The 17,720-nt window shown below is 48.9% G+C and overlaps 1 protein-coding gene across 5 annotated transcripts in view; it reads left to right on the plus strand.

Annotated features, from left to right (window-relative positions):
- The first annotated feature begins 513 nt into the window (after positions 1–513).
- The window catches only part of DDX31 (DEAD-box helicase 31), an 88,149-nt gene continuing 70,942 nt past the window's right edge, over positions 514–17,720 (plus strand). Inside the window, exons 1-12 of one of the 5 annotated variants that reach the window (XM_053282625.1) lie at positions 514–990; positions 2,917–3,179; positions 3,574–3,649; positions 4,541–4,584; positions 6,250–6,320; positions 7,234–7,298; positions 7,690–7,734; positions 9,384–9,425; positions 11,657–11,721; positions 13,964–14,083; positions 14,328–14,434; positions 15,545–15,786. In XM_053282625.1, the coding sequence (XP_053138600.1) occupies positions 871–990; positions 2,917–3,179; positions 3,574–3,649; positions 4,541–4,584; positions 6,250–6,320; positions 7,234–7,298; positions 7,690–7,734; positions 9,384–9,425; positions 11,657–11,721; positions 13,964–14,083; positions 14,328–14,434; positions 15,545–15,786 (1,260 nt within the window). In that variant the 5' untranslated portion in view covers positions 514–870. The remainder of the gene's footprint in view (positions 991–2,916; positions 3,180–3,573; positions 3,650–4,540; positions 4,585–6,249; positions 6,321–7,233; positions 7,299–7,689; positions 7,735–9,383; positions 9,426–11,656; positions 11,722–13,963; positions 14,084–14,327; positions 14,435–15,544; positions 15,787–17,720) is intronic. The other 4 variants (XM_053282624.1, XM_053282623.1, XM_053282622.1 and 1 more) reach the window with 4 other exon arrangements.

Here is a 17,720-nt window from a genome sequence, read left to right on the forward strand (position 1 = left end):
GACAAAATAGTGTACAGAGTATACTGTAAAGCACGTAGCTCAGATTTGTATACGGGGAGGTACATGAATGCGAGAAATAAATACAGTGGATAGAAACAGACAAGATTTCAGATCTTTATTATGGTCACTGACCAGACAGACCATATTTCAGATAGACTGAACTATGCAGGACTAGAACTCGGAGGAAGAGCATCTGCAAGGGGAAGAAAACTGGTCGTGGTAGCGAGCATGACTTGTCCCCTTAGCTAAGCAGGGCCCACCCTGGTTGCATATGAATGGGAGTCTAGAAGTGTGAGCACTGGAAGATCTTCCCCTTAGGGGATGGAGCCGCTCTGGGAAGAGCGGAAGGTTCCCAGTTCCCTCCCTGGCAGCATCTCCAAGAGAGGGCTGAGAGAGACCCCTGCCTGCAACCTTGGAGAAGCCGCTGCCTGTCAGTGCAGACAATACTGAGTTAGACGGGCCAGTGGTCTGACTCAGTATATGGCAGCTTCCTAAGTTCCTCTGTCCCAGGTTCAGTCCCTGGCAGCAACTCCAACTAGGGCACTGGGAAAGCCTGTTGCCTGAAACCTCAGAGAGCAGCTGCCAGCCCGAGTACACAGCCCTAAACGGACCAAGGGTCCGACTCGGTGCAAAGTCAGCTGCCTTCACCCCTAATGCCAGACAGCTTAGGGCAGAGAGGCAACTTGGCGCCAGGCATGTCGCTGGCCACCTATGCTTGGGGTCCTTCCACGGCAACAGGCACACGTGGGTTCTGGCTGGAGTGAGAGTGCGGGGCATTCCTGTCCTCTTGGCAGTGGGGCTGCCCTCTTTGCCCCTGGCTCTTTGGCCTGGCTTTGATTCTCTCTAGGGAGGCAGCCCTGCAGACCAGCCATGGCCGCAGAGGAAGGGCTGCTCATCAACGTCAGCACCCTGCTGCCCCCTCCGGGGTTCTCCCAGCCCCACATGGGGCGAAGAGGACCCTCCAAGCCACAGCACGGCAAGGGAAAGCAGGTATCGGGGAAAGCATTGTGGGGGGGGCAGGGCTGGGGGGCAGGGCTGCTCCTGGGAGAGGAGAGCTGGGCTGGAGGTGGCAAGCAGGGGTTGCTAAGCAGGGTCTGCCCTGGTTTGCATTTGGATGGGAGGCTACATGCGTGAGGGCTGCAAGATCTTCCCCTTAGGGGAGGGGGCCGCTCTGGGAAGAGCAGCTGCCTGCTTGCATGCAGAAGGTCCCGAGTTCCCTTCCTGGCAGCATCTCCAAGATAGGTCAGAGAGAGGTTCCTGCCTGCAGCCTTGGAGAAGCCGCTGCCAGTATGTGAAGTCAATCCTGAGCTAGATGGACCAAGGGTCTGACTCAGTATAGGGCAGCTGCCTATGTTTCTAAAGTGAATAGTGGCTCAACACTCTCCTGGAAAAAGAAAGCTGGTCTTGTGGTGTCAAGCATGAATTGTCCCCTTTGCTGAGAAGGGCCTGTCCTGGTTTGCATTTGAATGAGCTCACAGGTTTCAATATAGGAAGATGCTGAAAGGCATCATCTCACACTGCGTGGAAGGAGGCAGTGGTCAACCCCTCCTGTATTCTAGCAAAGACAACCACAGGGCTCTGTGGGCGCCAGGAGTTGACACCGACTTGATGACACACTTTACTTTACTTTACTTTACTAGCTGGAAGTGTGCCTTTTGAATCCATTTAGCAGAGGCTGGTGAAAAACTGGAGCTGGTCCATTTTGTCATTTTCATGATTTGGTCACAATCTCTTTGGATCCCGCAGATAAGAGAGAGTTAAAACCAGGGCATCTATTTGCGCTGATTTCTGTGTAGTGAAATGTTCTCTTGGGTTGCCAGGTTTCTCAATTAGCTGCTGCTCTTATGCCTCGAACCGCAGTTTATTAACAGCTGGCAGCTTTTTCATCTCTGCTCTATCTGCTCATGCTGGTGGAGTGAGAGACTGTCAAAGGCACAGCTGCAGAGGTCACTTGAAATATTGACAGCCCCCTCATTACCTTCAGGCTTCGTTTGGACTCCTACAGCTCCTTCCTAGAGGTGTTTACTCAGAAGTAAGCCCATAGGTCCCCTACCAACTGAGCAAAGGCATCTTTTAAAAGTGGTGATTCTCTTTATTGAGCAGAGGGAGAGCAACTGGCCCTATCCGTCCCCAGCACAGCATCACTCCAGTGGCTGTTGCTGGATTGTCTTATGTTTGGTTTTTTTTAGATTGTGAGCCCTTTGGAGGACAGGGAGCCATTTTATTTATTTATAGCTATGTAGACCGCTTTTGGGACTTGTATTGGAAAGCAGTATAAAAATATTCTTCGTTGTCTTAGTTTTAGTTTATTCCGGTCACTGACCAGTAGTTACAACAATATAGTGCAATACAATACAATATGACATGACATCAGAAAATACAATACAACGCCCAATAAACCCAACCAGCTATAATCAGTTACATAGAAACTAACCACTCTAAATATTTATACACTGTTTTTCAACAAAAGTTTCCAAAGAGATACACATAGCGAAACAATACATAAAATAAAATAAATAAGATGGATCCTTGTGTCCAAAGGGCTCACAATCTAAAAAAATACATAAGATAGACACCAGCAACAGCCACTGGAGGGATGCTGTGCCGGGGATGGATAGGGCCAGTTGCTCTCCCCCTGCTAAATAAAGAGGACCGCCACTTTAAAAGGGTGCCTCTTTGCCCAGTTAGCAGGCAGTACTATATAGCCCAACACAGGGCGAATTGAAACCTGTCTGTGTATTCAGTGGTTCTCAGTTGTGATTCACATTTCAAGCTGTCACTTCCCCTGGTCTGGCTACACCTTCTCTTAATTTTGGTGGTGGGGTACATTTTTGGTGCACAGGTATTTTGGTGACGGGGTACATTGGGCTGTGAGGCATCCCTCTTCCATCTCGTTTCCATTTTCCCTTTCAAAAGCAGCTTACGGCTCAGAAAAGAGCATTCCAGTGGCCAGCGGAAGACGCGCCCCCCAAGCGGAAGCCAAACTTGCCTTTGCCCCAAACAAAGAAGCCGCGGAAGGGACCTCAAAGCATCCGGGAAGGAGGGCGGCCAGAGCCTCCTTCAAAGAAGCACTTGACTGATGGAAAAGAGGGCGTGCCGGGTGGCCATGATGGCAGCAGGCCGTTTGTGAAGACCTCTTCTCTCTTCAAAAACAATCCTGAAATTCCCGACATTCAAAGGTATTGCAAGAGGCAGCAGTGCAAGGCGTTGGGCCTGGCCGTATATATTTTTTGAACTGGGTCAGTGTTTCCTAACCTTTCGTGGAGGGGTCCATGGCTCAGTGGGGTTGCTCCTGCTTTCCATGCCTTAAAGGGGCCAGGGGCAGGAGTGTGCATGGACCATTTGGTGCGACTCGATCTGAATTCGAACCGAACTTGGGCCGAACCGCAGGCGTGTGTGAACCGGTTCGAAGCAGTTCCCAGTCGAACCACTTGAACCAGCCTGGCTCGCGGTGGTCCGGTTCGCAATCAAACTGATTCTGCACATCCCAAGAGCACCTGAATGTAATAAATATATATATATATATATATATATATATATATATATATATATATATATTCCTCCCTCCTTTAGAACTGCAGTGGAACAAGTGCAGGAGAAAGTGTTCACCTCGGATTCTTTTGATCAGCTAGACCTCCACCCTCACTTGGTGAGTGTTCGCTTTATGCTCCTGACGCTGGGAACGAAATGGTGATTCCAGTCTGTAGCACATTGTAAGCACCCATGTTTCTAGTTCTGAAGACTTCCGCAGCGGCCTTGAAAAGAGATGGGGCACTGCCAATTAATGTCTTGGAAGACCACACTGAGAGAAGCTTTCACACCTTGCTAAACTCTGTACTCTGCACTGTGATTAGCAGAACCTTTCTATTTTTTCTGGAGCAATTTCCAACAATAAGATTATTCTAATATTTATGGAGGCATTTATTCCACTTCTCTGCTGCTTCTCCGTAGTAGTCTCCAAAGCAGTGTACAATTCATAAAAGGCCATCACTAAAAATACAAGAACAGGCCACACTAACTTTAAAAAATAACAACCATTTTATATCCCACTCTTCCTCCCAGGAGCTCATACTTAAGTTCCTACATACATAAGTTCCTCCTCACAACAACCCTGTGAAGTAAGTGAGGCTGAGAGAGAAGTGACTGGCCCAGAGTCACCCAGCAAGTATAATGGCTGAATGGGGATTTGAACTCGGGTCTCCCCGGTCCTAGTCCAGCATTCTAACCACTACACTAAAAGAGAAGGATCTCGTAGCGCCCTAAAAGCTTCAGCCCGGTAGATGCATGCCAAAGAAGGAAAGTCTTGGTCAAACAGTAGGAGGAGGCCAGTGAGAGGGCTGAGTGAATTTCTGGTGGGAGGGCATTCCACAGCCTAGGTGCTATCACCCAAATGTCTCAGCCCATCTGAATCCTTATTTTGTTTTCTGGTTCTCCCATTGATATTGGGAATAATATGGCCTTTGGTTCCTCTGTGCCAAAACCCTTTACCCACCGTTCTAGGGTCCCACCTTTGATGCAGTTGTTTGTTTCTTCCCATCAGACTTCAACAATAACCTCCATCTTGAAACTGTCTAGTATGACCAGGTAAGCTTTCTTGTGTGCGTCACCGTTGGCCAAGCAGATGCAAGCCCTGTGGCTTGACCCGCCTCTTTGGCCTAGTCTGTTCGTACAGAATTCTGTACAGAGATTTGTGTGTACATCACGCAATCTTGTAACTGAACACTGAGTGTCAAGAGACCTCAGAGGGCCGCTTGAGACCCTGTGGACCTAAGTCCAGGGAGACTTCCCCATGAGGCCAGGCAAGGCTATGACTTCAGGCGGTGGGTATGCAGTGGGGCAGTGAGTCTGTGTGCCCTACCCCACTGCAACCCTAACCCTAACCCGCCTCTGCTGCTGCTGCCTCTGGTCGTTTTCTGCTGTCCCAGATCTCCTCCCTGCCAGTCCAGAGGCTGGAGCTGATGCCGCCCCTCTTCCCCCTCACCTTTCGGGCATGCGCTTTGTCTTGTGGTTGGTGTGTGTCTCTGCCTGCTGTATCGGGCAGTGTGGTTACATCCAGTTTCGCCACCCCGTCTCTTTCTTGCCACAATGCTCTCCTTTCCAGCTCCAACCATGTCTGTGTTTGAAGGTGAGAGAGAGAGAGAAAGAGTGCTGGTCATGAGCCGGACCCCCTGTTTGAGGGGGCAAAACCGAACATGACCAGTTCGGATTCGAACCGAACCAGGGAAACCTGTTTTGGCTCTTGAACACCTATAACAGGCAGCAGCGATATAGGGAGATGCTGAAAGGCATTATCTCATACTGCACGGGAGGAGGCAATGGTCAACCCCTCCTGTATTCTACCAAAGACAACCACAGGGCTCTGTGGGCACCAGGAGTCGACACCGAATTGACAGCACACTTTACTTTTATATAGTATATAAGTATGTGGTATACTCATTTTAATGGCAATGTGTAAGTAAAGTAAAGTGTGCTGTCAAGTCGATTTCGACTTGTGGCGCCCACAGAGCCCTGTGGTTGTCTTTGGTAGAATACAGGAGGGGTTGACCATTGCCTCCCCCCGCACAGTATGAGATGATGCCTTTCAGCATCTTCCTCTATCGCTGCTGCGATAGAAGAAGTATAGGTGCTTCCCATAGTCTGGGAAACATACCAGTGGGATTCGAACCGGCAACCTTCTGCTTGTTAGTCAAGCATTTCCCCACTGCAATGATTAGTGTATATATATATTCTGTCTTATTACTTGTTAAATTCTTAATTGCGAGAAAGTAATCTGTCTATGGTTTTCTTCTTCACACTTCTGTCCATCCTAATGGCCAGCCCAACATTGCAACGTGAGCTTAGGAACAGAGGAAGCTGCCATCTACTGAGTCAGACCATTGGTCCATCTCGCTCAGTATTGTCTACACAGACTGGCAGCGGCTTCTTCAAAGTAGCAGGCAGGAGTCTCTCTCAGTCCTCTCTGGGAGATGCTGCCAGGGAGGGAACTTGGAACCTTCTGCTTTTCCCAGAGAGGCTCCATCCCCTGAGGGGAATATCTTCAGTTCTCACACTTCCAGTCTCCCTTTCATATGCAACCAGGGCGGACAATATGCAACCTAAGGGGACAACTCATGCTTGCGTCCACAAGACCAGCTCCCCTCTCCTTGCAAGAGCAGTTCTTGAGTTCTTTATACTTTAGCCTGTGGTAAGATTTGCTTTCTCTGAACGGCTTTTAAAAATAATAATTATTTTCTCAACGTTGCTGCCCAGTGTGCAGAAGCAGGCGATCCCCGTGCTGCTGCGAGGCAAAGATGCTCTGGTGAGATCGCAGACCGGCTCAGGTGAGCACATGCAGCTGCTCCAGTTGCAGTGGAATCCCGGGGCGGGTGGAGCTTGTGCAGAAGGAAACCCAAGTGTTGCCTGCATTGCCTTAAGGAAACAGAATCTCCTTTTCAGGCACACAGTTCAGGTTGGGAAATCTACCATCCAGGAGAACCTCACTACTTGCCAATCCAGCATCCACGCTTTCGCGTATCGGACACCCCGCCTCGGGATACATGGGTTAAGTTCACGTATCCTTGGAGGTCATTTCCGGCTGCCATTTTGAATGAAAGAGCCATTTTACGGCTTTTTTTTAAAAGGCAAAAAAAGTAATATTCTGCTGAATTTCGGTGGGTTTTCAGCTCATGGGGTCTCCAGAGGGCCAGTGGAGCACAGTAGGGCACTTTATTTGGCCCGTTTCCTCATTTTTGGAGCCATTTTGGGCAGTTCAGGTACCTAACCCTCCCCCCTCTTACATTCACTTTTAAGGCCTCATTATCCACAGTTTCACTATCCGCGCACACACCCCATCGGCGGAACAACCCCCCCGCCCCCCCCCCCACACAATTTTTGTACACACAAATAACAAGGTTCTCCTGTACTTACCTGAATCAAGGACTAGGTTTTTTCCAAGTATGTTGATGTTCGATTTTGGGGTGTGGAGATAGGCCCATTTAAACATGTAAATACATTTAACCTGTTTTTTTAAAAAGGAGTTGTTTTAAATTCAGAGTTGTCTGCTATTTAGGTAAATAAGATATATGTGGGGTTTTCTTTTTTAAAAAAAAGTTTAACTGTAATGGGAGGGGAGGAGAACAGGCAGTGCATTCAAACGGTTGTTTGTGGTCGCCCTGGTCCGCTTCTTAGAAAGGAGTGAAACGCTTTGTCTTGTCTTGTTTCGTTTTTTAAATTTCACAACTTGATTTTCTAAAGGTAAAACGCTCGGCTATGCTATCCCGCTTGTTCAATCCTTGCAGAAAAAGGACCCCAAAATTCAGGTGGGTTGCAGTGAAGTTATCTGTCTCTTTCCCGTGGAAATAAGCATATCGCGATTCTTGGACTGCACAGAGCCCTTTTCCGATGCAATCCAAGTGCCTCACATAATTGTTACAACAGCCCTATGAGGTAGGCCAGGGAAGCTGGCCAGGGAAGCAAAGGGCATTCCTTGCCTCTGTGGATGCTGTTCAGTAAACACAGTTTTGTTCCGAGCCCTGAGTCCCCAGTTGCTGTTGGACTAAAACCCCCATCACCTCCTGCCACAAAGGCCATTATGGCTGGGGATGATGGGAGTTGTAGTCCGACAATATCTGGGGACCCCAGATTGAGAATCCCAGGAGTCGGGAATTCCAGAGTGTTGGCATGATCTTACATTATTCTGTTTTTCCACAGCGCAGTGATGGTCCATATGCCCTGATTTTGGTTCCAACCAGAGAGGTGAGTTCTCGCCCATATGTGGTTAATTTGCTCCTAGGCACTCTTGTTATGTGTGCTGGAAAAGACTCTCCCAGGGCGAATCTTTCTGAGATTGAAATCAGTGGCTGAGGCCACAAAGGAGAGCTGGTCTCATGGTAGTGAGCATGAATTGTCCCCTGTGCTAAGCAGGGTTCGTCCTGGTTTGCATTTGAATGGGAGACTGCACGTGTGAGGGGGTTGAACATCCGCTTGCATGCAGAAGGTCCCAGGTTCACTCCCTGGGTGTTTTCCACACAGGGCTATTAGCTGGCATCTCCTCTGGAATGGAGGGTGTACGTTCACACATCAGCCAGATTTACCTCAAAATCCCTGTGAGTTATGGGGGACACGATTCGGGTTTTTCATTGCGTGTCAGAGTGTAGCTTGATTTATATCCAGGATTTTTTTTAAAAATATATTTTTTTAAAAATCCACTTTTTGTGTTGTTTTTTGTGGGGTAAATTCGAACTTGTAGTAAAGCCTGCTGTGTGAAAAAACGCCCTGGCAGCATCTCCAATTAGGGCTGGGCAAGACTCCTGCCTGGAACCTTGGAGAACTGCTGCCAGTCAGTGAAGGCCATGCTGAGCTAGATGGACCAAGGGCCTGACTCCGTATTTGGCAGCTTCCTGCGTTCCTGTGAAATTCCTCCCAATGTCTATCCTGAATCGGCTTCCTTGCAACCAGCCCATGGGTTCTAATCCTGCCCTTAGAAGCGCCAGAGAACAAGCCCACTTCTCCTACGTGACAGTCCCCCAGATCTCATCTGAAGACTCCTATCTGACCCGTGGTCTCTTCTATGCACCTTGACTACTGCACATTGTAGATCAGGGTGGCACAGCCGTTTTAGGACTACAGCTCCCATCATCCCCTGCCACAGCGGCCAATTGTCAGGGATGATGGGTTTTGTAGTCCAGCATCTGCAGGAGGGCTGATGCTCTGTAGCCCGGTTGTAGATCCTCTTGATTCAGTGTTAGCATTGACTTTTTTCTTTGGAACTGAGGGCCACGGTGCTGGGCCGTTGGCAGTCTGGTGAGCCGTCAGGGTGGCCTGAATGAGTCCCGGGTACTGGGGCCCAAGGGAAGCCAGGTAGGGAAATGACGGAACAAACCCTCCTTGTCATGTGTGTTCCCTGTAACAGGCAGCCTGCACTGAGTGATGAGTTGCATGTATCGGGTTTCCCTGCCAGTTCTCTATCGGCAGATGGAACTTTGTTGGCCCATTGAATTGCCTGACCCTTGCAGAGGTAATGGCTGCAGTACCGCCCTTTGGTCACTGCAGTGGTGGCACTGCTGAGCAGCATTGTTTTTAATTCTCTGAGCCAATTCTGGAAGGGCAGTATAGAAATTGAATAAATAAATAAATAAATACTATCGGCTGGCAGTTTCCTTTTCTACAAGCTGTCCCGGGGTGTAGGGCCGAAGACGGGTGTTGCCACAGTCGCTGGTTCGAGACACTCACGTCCCACACACTTTACGACAAACATGTAAAAGGAACGCAAGGAAAGGGGCCCAGACGCCCTCGAGCGTTTTCTGTGCTGAGAGCATCAAAAAGTTGTGAGTTCATCCTCAAGAGAGTTGGATGCAAAGCACATGCATGGCTCTTGTTAATTTTGCTCCTTGCTCTCTTTGCAGCTGGCCCTACAGAGTTTAGAAACCATCCAGACACTGTTGAAGGTAATACTGGGGGAAGACAGGATTTTTGCCGCCTGTCTAGATTTTGTCCTGTTGTGAAGCTTTACCTGCTGACTGAGAGATATTTAAAGGAGCAAAGCTCTTGATTGAGCCCTGTTGTACGTGGTGCACAGAGGAGGTCTCAAACTGAGTTGTTGGTCAAGGTGTATTTTTTTTAAGGAGCTGCGGTTGGGAAATTGGGGTCCACCTTTGAAGGAACGGGGCCGTGACAAATTAAGCCACTAGACTGCATTGGTGCACGTGCTACTCTGTGGCTATCGGGGCGGGAGGGCCTATTTATCAGAGATTGCCCAGCCGTACACAAATAGCAACCAACATCCAGTGGAAGGGAGTTCCTAGGATTCCCTGACGTAACACTCGCCATGGGTGCAGGGGGATGCCAGGAATATCTCCGTTGCCTGCAAAGCAAATCCTGCCCTTGAGGCCCTGAGTGACTGCAGAAAAGGGAAGGTAAGATTCTGGGAAGCAATATTAATAGGGCTGCCCGCGGAGAAAGATACTTCTCTTATCTTGAGAAGACTGCATGGTGTAGTGGTTAGTGTAGGTCTTGGATGGGGAAGACCCAGCTTCAAATTCCCCCTCAACTATATAGTTGACGGGGTGACCTGAGGCCAGTCACACTCTCTTGGCTGAGCCTACCTCACAGGGCTGTTGTGAGGATATAAGAAGGAACTATGTACACCATCCCAAACTCCTTGAAGGACAGGCAAACTAAACATTCAGTAAATCAGTAAAAGTGATGTGTGCCTTCCATTTTAATCCAGGGGCAAAGGATACTCTGCTCTTTCCTGGTCACAGTTGAAAAATTGATGTGATGGAAATAAGAGAAAAAGAGAGTAGAAGAAGGGACGACCTGAAGAAAAACAATATTTATTTGTATTATTACGAATACATATTATTATAAATTATTGTTTATAATAATTATACCACTTATATAGATTATAATATGTTATTATAAGTTATACAATTTATAAAATATAGTTATAATAATTTGTATTATTACAAATACATATTATTATAAATTATTATTTATAATAATTATACCATTTATAATATATAGATTATAATATGTTATTATTATAAAATATGCAATTTATAAAATATAGTTATAATCATGATTTCCTGTAGATGTAATAGGGTTCATTGCAACAGATTATGAGGATTGCGGAGCTGGGCCAAAGTCTTCATGGAGGAAGTGCATTTTTAAGCAGAGATTTTATTTATTTACATCTTTAGTTACTGCGTTTCTATCCTGCTCTTCCTCCAAGGAGCCCAGAGTGGTGTACATGGTTATGTTTATTCTCACAACGACCCTGTGAGGTTGGCTAGGCTGAGAAAGAAGTGACTGGCCCAGTCAGCCAGTGAGTTTCATGGGGATTTGAACTCGGGTCTCCTTGGTCCTAGTCCAACACTCTAGCCACTACACACCATGCTGGCTCTCACTATTTATTTCCTAAGGAAATGAGATGGCATCAGTAATGCATTCTGGGAGGCAGTTCCAGGCATAATAGATAGACTAGGGGGTTCCCAACAGTGAGTATCCTGGTGGTCTTGGACTACAACTCCCATCATCCCCACCGCAATGGCCATGGGGGGATGATGGGAGTTGTAGTCCGACACATGGAGCCCCAAGGTTAGGAACCCCTGCTCTCTGCCTGCAAAGCAAATCAATACACACAGTTATTTATACCCCTCTGACCCACATGAACTGAGAGCGCACTTTAGAAGATATCCATCGCAACTGCAGGAGAAGATAGGCTGTGAGGGCCACGTTGGCTTTTGGGGAATCTCCTTGGCTGTTAAGGAGTAATAGCTCTCGGTTCCCCAGATCAGAATGCCGCAGTTTCCATGCTCGTCCTTCCTCTCTTCCATCTTGGACCTCAAGATTATTTATCCTCCAAGGAGCCCAGAGCGATGTACTACATACTTAAGTTTCTCCTCACAACAACCCTGTGAAGTAGGTTAGGCTGAGAGAGAAGTGACTGGCCCAGAGTCACCCAGCTAGTCTCATGGCTGAATGGGGATTTGAACTCGGGTCTCCCCGGTCCTAGTCTAGCACTCTAACCACTACACCATGCTGGCTCTATGCCAAGATGGCGTCCATGGGTCTGCATGGTCTCCCCTCCAGACACTGACCAGACCAAGACCTACTTAGCTTCGGCAGGATGGCTGGATCTCAACCTTTCCTTCTCCCCATTTTCTGCCTCGTTTAGCCGTTTACCTGGATTGTGGCTGGCGTGCTGATGGGAGGAGAAAAGAAGAAATCGGAGAAGGCCAGGTAGGCCGTCGGCTCCATAAAACCATATCTTCCTTTTTCTGTGGTGTGGGTTGTGTTTTTCTCCTTCCCTCTCTCTCTCTTCCTCCCTCCCTCCCTCTTTCTCTCTCTCTCGTGGGCTCTTTCATCTGTCACTCTTTCCCGAAGTACCTTTTTAAGTGGGGGGAAAGCTTGCGACTCTGGATCAGGCTGTGAGCACCCCTGCCGTGGATCTTACAGACATCGGACGGCTTGGGCAGCGGGGAATGTGTTCACATCTTCCCTGGTTTTAAAATGTTGATGAGCTTCCTCAGCTGATGATCCCTGTTGACGGCTGTGGGGTTCCTCCTCTCCCCCACCCTTCGCCAATCCATCCATCTCTCTTGCAAGCTCCTCCGTGCCTGCTCCTCGGGCACGTTTGGTCGATGAGCGAAACAGGTTTGTATCTGGTGGGGAGAGGGCAATTCAGGAATCCTCTTGGCTTCTGGAACCCACTGCCAGGGTTGGGAGAAGGGCGGCCAGAAGGGCACTACCGGAGAATAGATATACTTTGCATTTCTGTTAGGATGGTTGCTCAGCTGAAGAAATCTTAGTCAGTTGACTATAGTCAGTTGGACTCCCAGTCGGCTTCCAGTGCCACCTTAAAGTGCTCCCTATAAGGCGTGCACATTTGCACACACACACAAGTTTTTTTAATGTCCGCTTTGTTAATTTTAGATCCCACTCAGGTTGAATCGGGAGGGCCCCATTCTGAATGCATGTGTGCACACACTGCCTTGATACTGCCACCCAGAACAAAACTCATTCAACGCACAGATGGAAAAAAATGAGAGGGGACACTGCTCCCAGTCTGCTTCCAGGGCCACCTTTAAAGTGCTGGTGTCGGGATGCCATGTTACCTGGATGCTTGGATGGCCCTGTGGAGAAGGGCGTGGCATCTTGTAGGGCTTTCGTTTGCTTCAGGGGGCAGTAGGGATGAGAAGGGTCCAGGTTGGTCAGATCCCAGTGGGGGTTGGGAGGGCAAGGCAGGGAGAGCGGCAGGAGACCGCCAGCTAGGGAGACAGCTAGGTTGGGTGTGGCAGGAAACAGGAAGCAAGGTCAGGAAGGGGGCGGGGCTGGAAGTCAGGTTGATGATGACATGTGATGATGTCATCCACCCCAATTCAAGATGGCAGACGCATAAATGTTTACGGCGCAAGTGGGCTAACTTGTGGACTGCCTAATCGATTTGGACCAAATTTAGCCCAGTTGTTGGGATAGTGAAAGGAAAATAGGCAGATTAGTTCTTACTAGAACAAGTTGTTTTGATCTGTGCGCAGAATGAATTGTGTTCTGGGTGGCAGTATCAAGGCAGTGTGTGCACATGTGCATTCAGAATTAGGTCTTCCTGATTCATCCTGAGCGGGATCTCAAATTAACTGAGTGGACGCCAAAAAAAACTTGTGTGCATGCACACATATGCACACCTTAGAGGGAACACTACTCCGCAGAGAAGCTCTCCTGGTAGCATCACTATCGTCTTTCAGATGCCAGATGAAAAGCTCTTTGTACACCCAGGCTTTAAAATCGTTCTAAATGTTATTGTTTTGATTTGATTTGTTTATTATTGTCATTTTAATGTGTTTTTAACCGTATGTTTTTGTTGCTATGAGCCATCCAGAGAACAATTGTTATGGGGCACCCATACAAATAAAGTTGTTTATTATTGTTAAACAAGTATTGCTGTGTTTTATCTCCATGGTACCAGGGGAACTGAGCAGAGGATTCAGCCTTGGTTGAAACTTCACACAGGCCCGGTAAACAATTAGGGGGCTGCCCTAAGTGTAGATGAGGGCTGCCAGTTGGCCCGCGGGCATTACAACTCCCTCCCTGCTAACTGAGCAAAGTGGCACCTTTTTAAAGTGGTGATGCTCTTTAATGAGCAGGGGGAGAGCAACTGGCCCTGTCCGTCCCCAGCACAGCATCCCTCCAGTGGCTGTTGCTGGTGTCCGTCTGATGTTTCTTTTTAGATCGTGAGCCTTTTGGGGACAGGGAGCCCTCTTTCTTTATTTATTTTTATTCCTCGATGTAAACCGCTTTTGAGAACTTTTGTTGAAAAGCGGCCTAGAAATACTTGTTGCTGTAGTACACTGGAAGCATTGCTTTCTAACCACTGCACCACGCTCTTGGAAATGGGGAACAGGAAGTGTGCAGGCCAGAAGTGTGGCCCCAACAGCCAAACCAGCCAATTCTGCAAACGTGTTCTCTCTCCCTCTTGTCTAAGCAGAATTCGCAAAGGACTAAACATCCTTATTGCCACTCCTGGTCGCCTGGTGGACCACATCAAGTCCACCAAATGTCTCCATTTTCGCCGCGTCCAGTGGCTGATTCTGGACGAGGCTGACAGGTGAGCACATCCCTACATGATGACCTCCGCCTGTTGGGTTGGGTGTGTGTGTGGTGGGAGCTGTAGTCCAACATCATCTGGGGACCCGAGTTCGAGACCCCTTGCTTTTACGAAGACCTGCCTATGGGGAGGACAGGTCATCCTCCTTCAACATCCTTTGATGTGTTGGGGGAAGAGACTGCTCTCCCACACCAGAAGCCTGGGGTGTATCGCTGACTTTAGTTCTTTGCCTTGTGTATTGCAGGATTCTGGATCTGGGTTTTGAGAAGACTGTTGCTGCCATCTTGAATGCTATAAATGCTGATGCCAACAAGCGCCAAAATGTCCTGTTGTCAGCCACCCTTACGGAAGGTAAGCGAGGTCACAGCGGCCATTTTTTTCACAGACGCAGCCACTGGGGCGGGTCAAATGGGACAGAGGCCGCTTGGTGGTGGCCCCAGCCCACGTCCCTCCTTCCCAGAAAGCACCACTGCAAAAGCAGTTGGCCTGTGGCTGCAGAGGCCATGAGGGAAGCCGTGTATCTCCAGTCACTGGCCAGGCACAGGCACGCTTAAGGAGGGCAAGTGGCTGGTAAATATATATATATATATATATATATACACACGAATATGGCGAATGTTTATGTACCACATTTCAACAAAAGTTCCCAAAGCGGTTTGCCCTCACAGCAACCCTGTGAGGTAGGTTAGGCTGAAAGATTTGTGACTGGTCCAGGGTCACTCAGTGAGTTTCATGGCTAAATGGGGACTTGGGTCTCCCTGGTCCTAGTCGAACCATCTAATTTGGCACCCCTTTGCTAAGCAGGGTCGGCCCTGGTTTGCATTTGAATGGGAGACTCCGTGTGTGAGCACTGGAAGATTTTCCTCTTAGGGAACATAGGAAGCTGCCATATTCCAAGTCAGACCATTGGACTGTCTAGATCAGTATTGTCTTCACAGACTGGCAGCGGCTTCTCCAAGGTTGCAGGCAGGAATCTCTCTCAGCCCTGTCTTGGAGATGCCACCAGGGAGGGAACTTGAAACCTAGATGCTCTTCCCAGAGCGGCTCCATCCCCTAAGGGGAATATCTTCCAGTGCTCACACATGTACTATCCCATTCAAATGCAAACCAGGGCAGACCCTGCTTAGCAACAGGGACAATGCTTGCTTGCTACCACAGGACCAGCTCTCCTCCCATCAGGAGGCTGGGGCCACTCTGGGAAGAACACCTGCATGCAGAAGGTTCCGAATTCCCCCTTACGGCATCTCCAGACAGGTCTGGGAGGCTCCTGCCTGCAACCTTGGAGAAGCTGCTGCCAGTCTGGGTAGACAGTACTGAGCTAGATGGACCACGGGTCTGACTCAGTAAAGGCCGCTTCCTATGGTTTGCCTGTATGGCAGGGCTGACTTTGGGAGCTTGCAAAGGAGATTTGTCCCTTTGCCTCGAGCGTGCATGCTAAGTTTGTTTTTCCTTCCACCACAGGAGTCTCGAGATTGGCCAGTATCAGCTTGCAGGATCCAGTCTGCGTCTCTGTCACGGCACAGTCTGGCGGCTCGAACGCCCCAGAGGTGAAACCGTGTGCCGGGGAGGCATTTGGCCCAGCTCCCCAGGGAGCGGAGCTGGACGGTTTTGCTGTGCCGGAAAAACTCCAGCAGAACGTCGTGGTGATCCCGTACAAGCTGAGGCTCGTGACGCTGGCGGCTTTTATCCTCGGGAAGTGCAAGGTGAGTGCCTCTGGCCTTGTCTCCGTGGTGGGTGCCCAGTCTCTGGATATTCTTTGGGAAAGGAAAATGGTTGCTTCCAGAGATGACCTCTGTCCCCCAGACAACACCGAATCGGCAAGTGTTCCAAACACCGAATCGGCAAAGTGTTCCAAACACCGAATCGGCAAAGTGTTCCAAACACCGAATCGGCAAAGTGTTCCAAACACCGAATCGGCAAAGTGTTCCAAACACCGAATCGGCAAAGTGTTCCAAACACCGAATCGGCAAAGTGTTCCAAACACCGAATCGGCAAAATGTTCCAAACACCGAATCGGCAAAAAAACCCTTCAAGGCAGGTATTCTCCACCTTGGGTCCCTAGCAGTTGGCTGACCACATTTCCCATCACCCAGCGTTCAGCCATTGTGGCTGGGGATGATGGGAGTTGTAGTCCGGGCACGTCTAGGGCCCCAACATTTCGAACCCCTGAGACCACCTTGCAGGTTGCTGAAATTTATTTGAGGGCTATAGATCAATATCTGTAGTTTAGAAGTTATTACTCTGGTCTCAGCCATATAATTAAAATATTTCTTTAATTACTAGTCACTGAACATTTGCCTTAACGTACACAACAGTCCCCAGTAACGTATTACAATGTGTTTGATCAGTATTTCTGATTTCATTTCTTCTTAGGAACATAGGGAGCTGCCTTACACCAAGTCAGACCATGGGTCCGTCTAGCTCAGGGTCGTCTACACTGATTCACGGAGGTCTATCAGTGGCTAATCAGTTGTTGTACACTGCCCAGAGCTTCTGGATGGGGTGGTTTATAAATGTAATAAATAAATAATGAATAATAATAGTCTGGTGGCTACAGGCCCTCTAGGATGCCTCTGAATCCCAGTTGCAGGGGAGCAACAGCAGGAGAGAGGGCATGTTCTTGCCTGTGGGCTCCTCAGTTGGAAACAGGATGCCGGACTGGATGAGCCTCAGGCCTGATCCAGCTGGGCTGTTCTGACATTCCCTGCTGTCCCCTGCTAACTGAGCAAAGAGGCACCTTTTCAAAGTGGTGATTCTCTTGTATTTAGCAGGAGGAGAGCAACTGGCCCTCTCCGTCCCCAGCACAGCATCCCTCCAGTGGCCGTTGCTGGGGTCTGTCTTCTGTTTCTTTTTTAGACTGTGAGCCCTTTGGGGACAGGGAGCCATCTTTATCTTCTTCTTCATCATATATATGGAGAGTTCGCGAGCAGTTGCTGATAGCGACGGGGACGGGCAAGAGGAAGAATATGGCGGCAGTGGTGGCAGCTGGCCCATGGGTGGGAGGGTGGGGGGGCCGCGGCTGGCGGGAGGGCAGCAGAAAATAAGAAGATTGGGGCGGGCAGGGAAGAGGAAGAAGGCTGCTCCAGGCGGGCAAAGAAGAAGGCAACGGCAGATGCTCTGTGCCCAGCCCAGCTAATTTATTTTTATTTCTCTGTGTAAACCACTGTGGGAACTTTTGTTGAAAAGCGGCATATAAATATTTGTCGTATCTGTATTCTTATTGGAATTGGAAGGAGACAGCGTGGTGTAGTGGCTAGAGTGCCGGACTAGGACCAGGGAGACCCAGGTTCAAATCCCCCTTCGGCCAGGAGACTAGCTGGGTGACTCTGGGCCAGTCACGTCTCTCCCAGCTTAACCTACTTCACAGGGTTGTTGTGAAAGAGAAACTCAAGTATGCAGTACACCGCTCTGGGCTCCTTTGAGGAAGAGTGGGATATAAAATGTACAATAATAATAATAATAATAATTAATAATAATGATTGGAATTGGCTCTCCAAGGTTTCCAAAAGGAACCCCTCTCAGCCCTACTTGGAGATGCTGCCAAGGATTGAACCTGGGACCTTTTGCATGCAAAGCAGATGCTCTCCCGCTGAGTTACCGCCCCATCCCCTAAACTGCTCACCCATCCAAACTGAAA

The sequence above is a fragment of the Hemicordylus capensis genome, chromosome 17 (assembly GCF_027244095.1).
Source record: "Hemicordylus capensis ecotype Gifberg chromosome 17, rHemCap1.1.pri, whole genome shotgun sequence".
NCBI classification, from domain to species: Eukaryota; Metazoa; Chordata; class Lepidosauria; order Squamata; family Cordylidae; genus Hemicordylus; species Hemicordylus capensis.